This window comes from Callorhinus ursinus, unplaced genomic scaffold (genome assembly GCF_003265705.2).
Source record: "Callorhinus ursinus isolate GAN/ISIS: 27379988/994484 unplaced genomic scaffold, GSC_fseal_2.0 scaffold9, whole genome shotgun sequence".
Taxonomy (NCBI): domain Eukaryota; kingdom Metazoa; phylum Chordata; class Mammalia; order Carnivora; family Otariidae; genus Callorhinus; species Callorhinus ursinus.
In genome coordinates, this window is record NW_027397071.1 from 58,772,119 (window position 1) to 58,784,848 (window position 12,730).

At 48.3% G+C, this 12,730-nt stretch overlaps 1 protein-coding gene across 4 annotated transcripts in view; it reads left to right on the plus strand.

Moving 5' to 3' along the window:
* Positions 1 to 12,730, plus strand: part of GLIS1 (GLIS family zinc finger 1) — a 233,049-nt gene that overhangs the window by 12,295 nt on the left and 208,024 nt on the right. For 3 of the 4 annotated variants that reach the window (XM_073896726.1, XM_073896725.1, XM_025871883.2), the window contains exon 2: positions 649 to 958. In XM_073896726.1, coding sequence (XP_073752827.1) covers positions 691 to 958 — 268 coding nt within the window. In that variant the 5' untranslated portion in view covers positions 649 to 690. Of the gene's footprint in view, positions 1 to 353; positions 492 to 648; positions 959 to 12,730 lie in introns of those variants that run through there. The other variant, XM_073896727.1, reaches the window with a different exon arrangement.

Genomic DNA, 12,730 nt, shown 5'->3' on the forward strand with positions numbered 1-12,730 from the left:
CGCGGGGAGTGTGCGTGTCTCTGTGTGCTCGTGATGGGTTCGTGACGCGGGAGTGAACGCCCATCATCGGACGCCCCCTCTCCCGGCCTCGGTGGTCGGGGGTCAGTCTCGGAGGGTCGGCGCCCCAGACCCGTGGGTGCGCAGTTCACAGTCCTGCGCGCAGCCGGGTCCCCGAAGCGCCCAGGAGGCGCGCAGCCCCTGACCCACCTGGAGTAGTCTCCGTCGCTCCGCCAGAGTCCTGCCCTGGGAATCATAGTTGCCGCCCGCTCCTGTCTCACTGGGTGACACCGCACAGGCGCTCTCACCTCTCCAGGCCTCAGTTTCCCCATTCTTCCTTTGAAGAAGGCTGGTATCGGTGGAGGCGGATTTGAGCGGGAGGGTGCACGGGCTTCGCGGAATGCGCTGTGGCGGCGGGTGGCCGGGGCCCTCGACACACCAGAGAAGGAAGTGCGAGCCGCTCCTGTGCCAGAAAGGGGCTTTTGCGGGATCAGGTGGGTTTGTCAGGTTAAGGTAAGTGTGGTGGGGCTAGCCCATTTTAGAGACGAGGAATAAACCGAGGAGGTGGTGGTGACCTGCCCAGACTTCCCCCGGAATAGAAAGGGGCTGTTCCGCTCATTCTAACACGCGGGTGCTGTCTCCCCTCTCCAGGAGCCCGGCGCGACTCCCAGCGGCTCGCCCTGCCCTGGCGCCATGCACTGCGAGGTGGCGGAGGCGCACTCAGACAAGAGGCCGAAGGAGGCCCTCGGCGCTCCGGGTCCAGGCCGCGGGCCCACTGGCCTCGGCGGCACGCACATGGCCTTCAGGGTCACCGTGAGCGGCGGCAGCTGCGTGGATGGGGCCCCGCGTGACCTGCTGCCCCGGCCGCCTGTGCCGCCGTCGTGCGCCCACGACCTCCTCCGGCCACGGAGCCCCCGAGACTACGGGCCGCCCAAGGCCGCCGCCACCGCCGCCGGGAAAGGTAAGTCTGGTCCCGCCAACGTGCCTGGCAGGAGGTGTGGGGAAATTCACGCTGCCTGGCCTGGACACCGCACACCTTTGTGGGAATTCTCTGGAGAATTTGGTGGAGCTTTCTCTAGTGTTCATCAGTTTCTCTCTAGTTGTTTGGGACTCGGTTGTCATTATAAAATGATGCCTGTTTAGGGGGCATCTAATTTAAACTCAATAAACCTATTTTGGAGAAGTGTGTGTATAGAAAGTTCAGGTTACATTATTTTGCTTCTGTGTATTTCTGATAAAAGTTGTGCGAAACTTACAGAAATCTTATAAATTAGGGTGACTAGCAACTCGAGCATCTGAGCTGGCTGCAGGGATATTTGGATGTATTCTGATGGCACTAAATAACAAAAACCAGAGTCCTTCAGCAAGACCTCTGCCCTCTTGGAACCTGTTTCCCTTTCTGTCAAGTGAGGAATTAATTACATCAGATGATTTCTGGATTCCTGATGGAAAATTTTATGAATCTGTGATCCAGCTTGAGTCAATTTCTGGCTTAAAAAATGGCCTTTCTGAATTTGAAGTTTCAGAAGCATCATCTTTGGTCAGAAGTTCCTTTGCAGTACCCTTCCTCTACCCAGTGAGGCTGGTTGGTGTAAGGTGCAGGCCCCAGTAGGGTTTATGGGCTCAAAGTCAGCGATGATGCTGGCATTCTCATGAACCTGTTCTCATCACAGTTAATTATTATTGAGCCATTATTTATAAGTTTCATGCTGACAGATAATTAACCAGAAATTGGGGAAACGTTAAGGTGCAGTGTCCTCCCCCGTTCCCACACCTTATTTTCCCCCTGAGAGAAACCAAGCCTTGGGGTTTCATTATTTTAGCTTTTAGGACTTCTTGGTTCTATTCCCAGGTGATTCTCAAGGAAGACAAAAAGTTTCTTTTGGCTCTATAAACATCACTCCTTTAGCATCAGCCCCTGCGAAGTCAAAAAGGCAGGATGTCTTGGTTTTAGAAATGAGGGCTTTTTCTGGGTAGAAAATAACCAACTTCCCAATTCAGGCACTGGTAAAATGAAATGAACGTAAACAGTGCTTTTCTTTTTAATGAAAACACCTGACTTTGTAGGAGAGTGCTATTTCTTGTGTCATTTTCAATGTTAGTCTCTTCTCCAACAGATAGGGATCCTGTTTGAAAGGGTAGACACAGAAAACAATGGCTTTGGAGTATTACTACTGGGATACCCATAGGCGGTGTTCTTTTACTGGGCAGAGAGGAGTGGTGCGCAGCAAGACATGAGTAATATTTGCTGTCCCGCTCCACACATAATCCTCCCTTAAACAGATACCCTCCTGCAATGTTTTAGTTTTAAAAAATCTTCGCTGTCACTGAAGATCAAGTTCTCTGCAGACCTGGTGAATGGTTCTCCTAAATGTAGTCTTTGTTTGGAGCCGTGGTTAGAGACCTCTCATCTGGATGCTTTGCATAAGATCTTCCTACTTCCATTTTCCCCGATTATTTTTATCCACACTCCCCCTCCCCCACCAACGTCTAATATATGAGATGTTTAAGTCAGGGTTGTATTTGGAAAGGGCAGAGGAGGATAAAAGGATGGGAGGAACAGCCTCTTTCTTTGTATCCTAAGATGGTCGTTCTGGTTAAGCTTTTGTGAGAGGCTTCTAAACTGTTTTGTTCACGGCCTCCAGCAAGGCTAGTAGGGTAGAATTTATCATACCCATTTGAAAGATGAGGAAACTGAGGCCTGAGGGTGGGGAAAGTGTCTCCTGTGTAACGGGCTACGCCAAGGTCTGGGTGGGAGCTCTCTGGCCAGCCTTTGTTCACTGACCTGGGCTGGAAGAAATTTCCAATGTGGCCTCTGTCCTTCTAAGCAAGTTCTTCCTCACAGTCCAGCCCCTCAGTGATCTGAGACAAAATCCGCTTCCCCACAGAGCTTCAGCAGTCCTCTTAAAAATGCCACAAGGAACCGGCACCTCTTACTGCCCGTGCTCCCACCCAAATATTCCCCAGACCATGTAACCCTTTGAATGTTTGGTATCTAGCTCCAAATCTTAGGTTTATTGGAAACAGATGCAAATACCAATTGAAAAATATTCATTGACTATGCCCTGCCACCTATGATCTGTGGGAGCTTGGGGGGAAAAGTTGTTCACTCTCTGAGCCCTAGTTCCCCCATTTGTCAATTTACTGTGAGACCGACTTGGAAGGACTGAAGAGAGCTTTAGTGAAAGGGCCACTTCAGTGCCTGGCTATTGTGGGGATTCCTCTTGGGATGTGTTTAACGCGCTCAGCCTCTGGTTTTTCATTTGCATGAGAGGTAATAATGTCTTCCTCCCAGGGTTAAACCTAACAATGGTTGTAAGCATGCTTTATAAACTAAAAAGGTAGAAGGGGTCACTTTTATTAATTCATGCTGGGCACCATGCTAGGGTAAGTGATACTTGAGATCAAGGGGGCAGGGAAAGGAGGGAGAACCGTTTGATTTTTAAAATGCTGAACGTGAAGCGCACTCTCGGGCGCGCTGGCCATGGGAAGTTGAGAGGAGCCAAGCCTCAGGTCTTTTGTGGCCACAGCTGCCCAGTGACCGGAGAGAAGACGGTATTGCTCGGTCTGGGGTCAGGTTTCAGATGATCTGCCTTCTGCTTCGGATAGACCCTAAGCCGAGGAAGGGTGCAAGCCCTTGCGTCTAGCAGCTTATCCGTACATGCTGGACTTCTCGGCGTTTCCAGATCTGGAGTCAGGAGGCGCTGGGAATGGTGCGACGTCATGGACTAACATTGTCATCATTTACAATAAGAATCACGATCTGTTTATGGCAGAGTCCCGCTTATCCAGATTCCAAGCAGCTGGAAAGGCCAAATTACCAGATGCTGCATTTTTCTTTCTTAGTATTAAAGACCCAACACTATGCTTTTGGAAGTCCTGACAAGGAAAGAAGGTAAACATCTGGGCTTTATGGAGGCAGACAGCTTGTGGCGATGGCCTGATGACTCCTGGTCCCCGTGCACAGTGCTGTACGGTTCTCAGCGTGTGTTCCCACACATTCTCTCATCTGCCCTCGCGCCATCTGCGCTCTGCCTACCTTGTGGGCTGCTCCCAGGGAACAGATGTAGAGTGCTTTGTGGTCTTTAAAGTGCTGGGCAGATCCTGGCTGTCATTACTACTGTTCCCATTTCATAGATGAAGACACCGAGGGGCTCAAGGATGTGCTCAGAGCTACAGACAGAAAGTGGCAGTTTCTAAGCCTCCTTGTTGCAAATATTTGATTCTGGTTCCCCAGCTTGTACCTTCTACATGTGTGTGTTGGCGGCTGAGAGCTGGCCTACTGGATGGCCTCCTGAACGTTCCCAGAGAACTTAAAATATTTTTGCTTTTGGTATTTCTTCTGTCCTCTTTGGAAGGAGTACCTATGGCCTAGTTAGAAAACTTCTTAGTTTACCGTTTGTCCAGAGTTGCTATTCCCAGACTGAACCAGATAATGAGCTCACTATTTAATTCACAGCGACTCTCTGGGCCCTTTTCACTGTGTGCTGAGATGGGACACGTCCTAGCAAAAAAAGAGAGGCTGATGATCGTGACACATGTGTGGACACTGCCATTAGTAAACAGCCATCGTAACATGGCCGAAAATGCCAAAAAGTAGTCAATCTTGTAACTTAAAAAAATAGCTAGTATATAGATTTTTTTTTTTCTTGAAAAAGGAAAACAAAATGCAGTTGTGGTTTGTGTGCATGGGCATCAGAGGCCGGCGATGGTGGAGAGTAAACACGATGGTTTTGGTGGCATTACCTGGTAGAATTTCTTCATCCAAATCAGAAGCCACTGTGATGCCCTGGGGAGGCCTTGGAGGGGCTAGCACATCCCTAATAGAAAGGTATGAGTTATTTTGAAAGCATTTACCCCCTCCGGCTCTGGTGGGCAATTTGCTTGCATTTCATCCATTTTAAAGTGCTGGTCCTGCGATCCGGAAATAATCAGATCCAAATTTTTTCGGTGCTTGAGGTTTCAAAAAAGGGGGAGAAAAACCTGCTGGCCAAATGTCAGGCTCAGTGAGACAAAGAGAAACATGTATGTGTGTGGGTACCCAAACGCGATAGGAACATGTTGCGTCTACAGTCCTAAGAGTTATGTATCCGACAAATCTTTTATAGACGTGTAGCGGAAATATAATTCCCAAAGATGCCCCAAGAATCCTGGGCGGCTAGAATTTCTGTTCCCTTCCTGCCCCCCAAGCTCTCCAGAAGCTGCTAGGACTTGGCGTACAAAAGGAAAGGAAAACCATCACATGAGATCGTGACTTAATTTAGGCCTGGTCGTTTCTGAGCAGTTTACCTGTGGTGCTTCGCTGGGCTGAGGTCTCAGGACCCCTTTAGCTGTGGCATCATATTGATAGGCTGTGTTGCTCCATCTGTGATTTAAAAACATAAGTTTCTTTATATGCTGTGGTTTTCGTTCACACTTCTGAGGAAAGAAAAAAAAGCCCACCCCGTCTTTGACTTATTCATCTCCCTGCGTTAACATTTGCGTGAGAAGCTAAATGAGCCAGCACACTTATTTTTACAGTGCGTTAAAATCTCATTACAGGCATAAGTGCACAATGAATCATTTAAAAAAATATATTCTTATGTTCTTTGTTCTGGATGTTGCATAATTATCATCATTTTCTTCGGTTTTATTTTGTGGAGTTTGGCCAGCATCCTAGAAAAGGGGAGAAACTAAAGTTTTCAATCCTTTTTTGGATAGGATTAGGAAAAAAAGAAACAAATAAATACCACTTTATTTGTAAATTGACCAGTGACTATTGCTAATTATGGCTTTTGCATAGAGAGGGTAATTGCTCTTCCTTCCCTGAGTTTTCTTGGAAAAGAATTCCCTTTTTTGAAGCCGATATGGTGGTATTTCAACAACTTCACCTTATATATATGATTACATGTAAAGTTAGATTCCGTGGTTTGCTAATTTATTTTGCTAATATAGATTTGAGTTGCAATGAGTTTGGACCTAGAGAGTTGTGTTGTTTCTTTTGGTAGGGGGTAGTTTATTTTTGAGCTTAAAGAAACAAAGACATTCAGTTCAAGGGGAGAGAAGAAATGAAACAAACTTCTGCAGTGGGCTTTGAAAAATTCAACTGCATTAGGCAGAAAGCACAGCTGTAAAACCGGGGCCAGGAAAAAAAGAGCAAACTCCTGAAATATTCGTGCTGCTTGCCTTCACTGTGCTAATGATTCTAGCAGTTTAAAAACGGACTTCTTGTTTATCAACAGTGGCTGCCCGAATTAATAGTTTACAATGAAAAAAAAAATGCTCTCACATTAGAAGCAAAGTCCGGGACTGATAGCTGAGTGAGGAAGGAAAGCAGAAAAGGGGGAGGGTGGTTGTAGCTGTTTTGGTCTCTCTAGGCCTTATTTATAAGAAACTGAAAGGAAACAGACCTGGGATGCGGTGGGGGTGGGGAGAATACAGCCCTAACCCAGTGGTCTTACAGTTTAAAGTCACTGAAAGCATCTGTTTTCTTCTTTTCCCCATCTTCCCCTAAACTCCAAAGGGTTATTCCTTCAGAGGGTTTCCGGCGGATCGAGGCGGATTGTGTTAGCATTACAAGCTGTGTTTAAAGTCAGCATTTGAGTCAGATGCACTGAGGAGACCTTCAGTCCGCTAACTGAATAATGCATTTCCTGTATGGCCTGAATTTATTTGGTGGTTATGGTTGGGCCTGTCTGGAGCGAACACATGCACCATTGTGCAGCCTTGGTGCATGTGGGCCATGCTCTTGGCTTTGAGTCTCTGTTTCCCCATCTGTAAAATGGGAAGCAGTTGGATGGGATGATCCATAGTCCCTTCCTGCTCTGATGCTCCAGGATTCCACATGAATTGGACTGGGGAGGTCAGGAAGGACCGAGGGTGTGGGAAGAAGCCACCCGTGTCTCAGACTTGACTTCGCCTTTGATCTCCTGACTCCTGAGGCTGACCACCGAAGAAAACAGAAGGCGGAGGTCAGCTAACCTTACTGAGCACCTACCGTGTGCCAGGCTGGGCCCTGTAGCTGTGACTGCATTTAATGAGGCCCAGTAACCCTGTGAGAAAAGCAGGCATTATTCTAGTTCTCCAGATGGGGCAACTGAGGCTTGGAAAGTTTAAGTGATTCGCCCCAGTAATAAGCTGACTATTTAATTCACAGCGACTAGCTGTGTCGGTAGTAAGTGGTAAAGCCCGGGTTTTGAATGCAGCTCTGTCTGACAGCAAAGCCAGTGTTTCCCCCCCTAAAGCACAGCACAGTCAAGGACAGGCTTTACAGCCCAGGCAGTGGCGAGGAGTTGCTGTGGCTATGGAGTGTGTCCCCCATGCCGGGGGAAGGTGGCAGAAGGCCACAGGCTGGTCCAGACAGCTGTTCCCTGGAGCAGCCCTTTCTGAGGCTCTGCTAACGGGCCGAGGTGTGACACTTTATGGGGAGACTGTCTGTGTCTGTCCGCCTCCCTGCTGTAGAAATGGGGGAAAGATAGCGGTTCCCAGTTGTGACGTGGGGTCCTCAGGCTAGGACTCTCTCAGGCGGTGGAGAGACCCTCTCGAAGCAGCTCCTTCTCCGAAGCAGAGGCACACACATGTCCCACGGGTTATTGCAGGTTCTAGACCCTTTTTGAGCCTTTCCCACAGTTTGGGGAGATTCCTTACCCAGGCCCTGGTTGCGGTCTCCCTTCCACTGCTTCTGAAGATACCTTCTGATGTTTGAAGAGAATTCCTCCTGAGCCCTACCATACCTAGTGGTAGAATGCATGCTTCACTGGGCATGGTGGCTTGAGGTCTACTAACAATCATTTCCTATTCAATGATGAGATGAAGAAGGGCTTGGGAGGGAGAACAGTCCAGGAATCAGAGTAAACCTGAGCATTGGTTTGTGGGAAATGGGTCTTTTGTGTTAGATGAAGAACAAACCAGATGACCCCTAGCCTAGAAGGATAAGGTCCTGCTGCTGGTTTGTGTCTGTGGCCTTGCACGAGGGTGCACGCGTTCATGAGACGGTGGACATTCTCAGAGAATCACACTTACCGCAGGAGTCTTTATGGCCCCACGCTTCTTTGCCTTTGGATGTTGACCCTGAGTCTGAAAGGGAGAGTAGGGAGAAGTATCAGGGGGGCGCTGTGGCCCGGGCTCTTCCTACTTGTGTCTTTTTAACAACTAGATTACTCTTTTAGATGTTGTTGCCTTTTTTTTTTTTATTTTAAATAACAGGTTTGATGGAAAATAAAGCTTTAGCAAGAAACCAGGGAGAATTATAAACCTGACTTTAAAAATACAGATCCCATTTGCTGTTTTAAGCTCTCCGGAGGGCTGGAGATTGGGTTTGTTTTGGAACGTTGCTGGTCTATATGAATTACTTCTCTGAGGCTTGGGTATTTAATACCTAGTAGAAGTTTGTATAAGAGCTGATGATGTATTTTGCCGACTTTCCAACCCTGTAAATAAATTACATGTGCCGGCAGAGGTTGCCAGGATCCACTGTGTCAATTGAAGCTTAATTTTTATCCCAAACCACTTAATACTTTTGTCCTAGTGAGTAGAGAAAGTTACCGGGTCTTGTCCAGCAGCGGGCCCATTCCAAGACAGAGATGGCTTTGCTGAATAGGCCTCCGTGGGTCCATGGATCTTGACACAGTTTTTCGGTGATTAAGTAGCTTCAACGCTCTCAAACCCAACCCTCCAGGCAAAGGATGATAGTATAATTTTAAGTGTATCGTAAAAATGAAACTCAATCGCTTCCACTCCCCAAACCTGCCTCACTCCCCTTCTCTCTGGAGAAAACAGCTGTAATTATGTGTTTAATCTCAAGACTGCCTGTGCATTTTATCTTATTTGAGTGCAAAGCCCAGGTAATAACGTTGGCATTTCCAGTGCGAAACAAAATAGGGTTTCTAATTTGGAGACACTATTAAATATTTCATGCTTCAACCAAACTCAATTCTTTTTTTCCTATAATAAGTTTAAATATTAATTCTCTGGAATGTCAGATGCCTAAAGCTAGGCATTTAGTGATCTGCAGTTTCAAGTATCTCGAGGAAGGTTTATGAAACAGGATATTTCACTGGGAGGGATGAGTTGTGTGTTTCAGAGATATCTGAATTCAAGGCAGCGTCTTCAGATTTACTTTTTAAAGGGAAAAGGTCGTAAAATAAGTTGCTTTATGTGCTGAAGGATTAAGTGGCTTAGGCTGAAATAACAGCAGGGACTTGACTGTTTTTCCCCCTTACATTTTAACAATGCTTTCTGGGGGAGGGGGTGGGTCATTTTCCCGCCTGCCTGTCTCCTCCCCCATCACCCCCCCCCCACCCCCAGCAGCCAGATGGCTTTAATTCTAACCAAATCCCACGCCGAGGCCAAATGATTGATCAAACAGTCATTTGTACTTACGTAGCGCTCTTTGTGAGAATATCTCTGCATTGGAGCTTCTCGCCCGGGTTGGCTCTTCTTGGGGCTTTTAGACGGTTGACTTCCAGCAGACTGAGGGGCTCGGAGAGGCGGGGGGGCCCAGGGGTGGGTGGAGAGCAGAAATCCCAGACCTTGCCATCTAAGAACTCCTTGCTTAGAAACTTTCTGTTACTTCCCATCCCTGACAGCAGGGGTATCGGAGTTTTCTGAATACAAGGACAAAAATCTCTCCGTGGTCCACATGACAGCAGTTATATTTTTAGTGTGTGTTGATGGACAAGATGCCTAATGGGGTTATTAGTTTTAAGCCCTCTTTTCAATAGATTGGTATTTTATCATCCACTTACCCATCTGTAGAGACATCCATTTATTCTCCGGTCTTTGGTACGTGATTTAAAGGTCGCCTCTGATAACTACAGCTTGGCTTATAGATTGGCAACCGGTTGGCCAGTGGGAAAAATCTGAGCCCTTTGGTGTGATGTTCAAGGCTTTCCCAGCAGTCCAGCTCCATCTCTTGCCGATACCTGCTCTGCTCGTTCTCTAGCAGTGTTGGACTTTTCCTTATGCAGCTTCAGACCTGGGATTTTTCTCTTTACTTGTCCTTCTGTCCTTATAAATCGGGAGCTTCTTCTGATTCATTTCTCTTCCCTTGTGTCCAGTACCAAGTCTGGCATGAAGTACGTATCCAAGAAACAGAGGGTGCTGATTGAGGCTGTGGGCGTGGAACTAGGTTACCAGGTTTGAATCCTAGCTCTGGGGACTAACATGGGGGAACTTGGGGCATGTTAATTGAGCTCTCTGGGCCTTGGTGTCCTTATCTACAGAATGGTGATAATGATAGCAATGCTCTCACAAGGCCATTATGAGGATGAAACGAGTTAATACATGTACTGTACGAGTGCTTCAATACAGAGATTGGCCCATGGTATAATGCTCAATAAATGTTGGGATGATTATTATTGTTGTTACTGCTGTCATGTAAATGTTTGGGAAACAGAACCTCTTGGAAGGGCCTTCCTTCCCTTCTTTGCCACCAGACTGACCCCTACTTATTCTTTAAGACCCAGCTCAAGTGCCATCTCCTCCCCGAAGCCTTCCCTTTCTCCCTAGGCTGGGTTTTGCTAGAGCTCTGGTACACACACACTCCTTATCCTTCCTTCTGCTGTAGCACACTCACTCTGTGATGTCTTTCTGTTGGCTTATGTGTCCTTGAGAACAGGGGCAGAGTTTCATGATCCCTGCACAGCCCAGGGTCTGGCTCAGAGTGGGTGTCTAGGAAGGTTGGGGATGGGATCCAACCCAGGCCCTGTCCTCAGGGAGCTTGTAGCCTGTAGAGGAGGAGCCAAGTTGTATGTTCTTGTTTTTCCCACAAGGTTGAACACACAGTAAGCTCTCAGTGTACGTGAGGCTCTGATAAACGCGCAAGGAGTTCCTACACGCACACAGTCATATTCCCTTTCCAGCACCTACTTGGGGCTCTTCATCATGAAGTCTGCCCCTAGCTGGCTCGGGGACCTTGGGCATGCCCTCTCATCTGTCTGGGCCTCCCTATCCTCTCCTTTCTGGGAAAACTTGGCTTCAGTGATCACAGGCCCTTCTGGGTTGTGAGCCTTTGGAGTTGGCAGGCCATGGGCCAGGTGGAGGAGCTTGGGGCATAACTGTCCCAGAGTGACTGGCCCAGGATTGTAGGTGCTCTCTGCCACACACCCTCCCTCCCTCCTAGGCAAAATTTCAGACATTTAAAAATGTGTCTCATCTTGTGGTTTAAAGAGCAGATATTGGTGGTTGTAATACATCTGACCCAAATTTCTCTAAGAGGAAGAAGAACCTTGGACCAGGTGTTGGGACTGAGGACCAGGAGCCAGACAGTGGTTCTCTGCAGCCCTGCTGAGAGCTGGAAATTGACATACCTACCCTGGATCTCCACTCCAGGTCCGGCTTAGACAGAGCCCCAGGGGCATTGTGTCGGCCTACTGGCTTCTCTCCAGGCACTGTTGTGGTTTCAGGGCTGTAAACTGTAAAGCTCTGCCCAAATCATTACTCTTCGTTCAGTGCCCCCCTTGAACAGATGGGAAGACTAAGGATTCAGAGGGGCCATGTTGTCACTTGTGCAAAAGTGGCCACATGGCATTTGGAGCCAGAACTGGGTTCAGATCCCTTACTACAGCACTTGCTGAACCTTGGGCAAGATCATTGAACGGTGAGCCTCAGTTTTCCTCATTTGTAAAATGGAGGTAATTCCTATCTCCTAGGGTTGATGTGGGGATGAAGAGGAGACATCTGTAGAGCACCTAGCTCAAGGGCTAGCCCCCAGTAGGCATGTAACAAAAATGAGCTGCTGCTGCTGCTGCTGGTCTTACTGAGTGCAGAGCCGGGACATGTCTTCGGGCCTGACTTCATCTGAGGCTCCTCTATGGCATGGTACCCTGTCCCCTCACTCTGGTGCTTGTTTTTCTTTTGTGGTGAAGTTAGAAGAGTAAGGACTCGGGAGTCGGAGAGACTGAGGTTCTGAGCTGAGTTCTGGAGGACACAGATGTGATTGGCTGGCATCTCGGCTTCACCTGGGGCTAGGGGGAGGTGAGGAGCTCTTGTCCCTGCTAAGGCGGGTGTGGGCTGCCTCAGTGTAGTCTCTGACCGGTCCCGGCCCTGGGTCAGTCCAAGACCCTCACTCGGCCTGTGGTGGCTCTGGTGTCCAGCAGGAGGGGGAGGGTGTCTGTGGGAAGAGCCAGGAGGCAGAGCGACCCACCCCCTGTTTATTGGGTTGGGATTTGCCTTCTGACTAATACCCAGCTGGATTACTTTCATTCTACTTCCCAAACTTGTGATGCCATTACTGTTCTGCCCCCACGTCCCCATGCATGCAGGTGGCTTCCATTTGTTGAACCATGTTGTGAGTAGAGAACCCACAAAGCCATTTAATTCTTTCTACATTTACTCTTTGTGGGGGAGCATCATCACCCTCATTTTACACATGAGAAAAGCTGAGGCCCGGAGAGGCTAAATGACCTGCCCGAAATTCCAGAGCTGGTAGCTGCAAGCCTGGTTCCAGGATCCCGCCCTTCCTCACACCTTGCTCCCTCTCTGGGTCCCCCTTCAGCTCCTCTGGACCTCTGCTGCCTTGGGCCCAGGCTTACCTGTGCATCACTGTTGAGAGACCGCCTTTCCAGGAAGCACTACCATTTCCTTCCTTCATCTGCAGACCACCCTTTGTCACTTTTCTCTCACTGAACAGTAGGTATTATAGATGCTTGGGTCTGTGTCTTCCTCTGTGTTGAGACCGTGGGCTCCTTGGAGCAGGGTCTGGGGTGAACACATCTCGGCCTTGCAGAGGGAGTGTGGATCAGAGAACAGAATG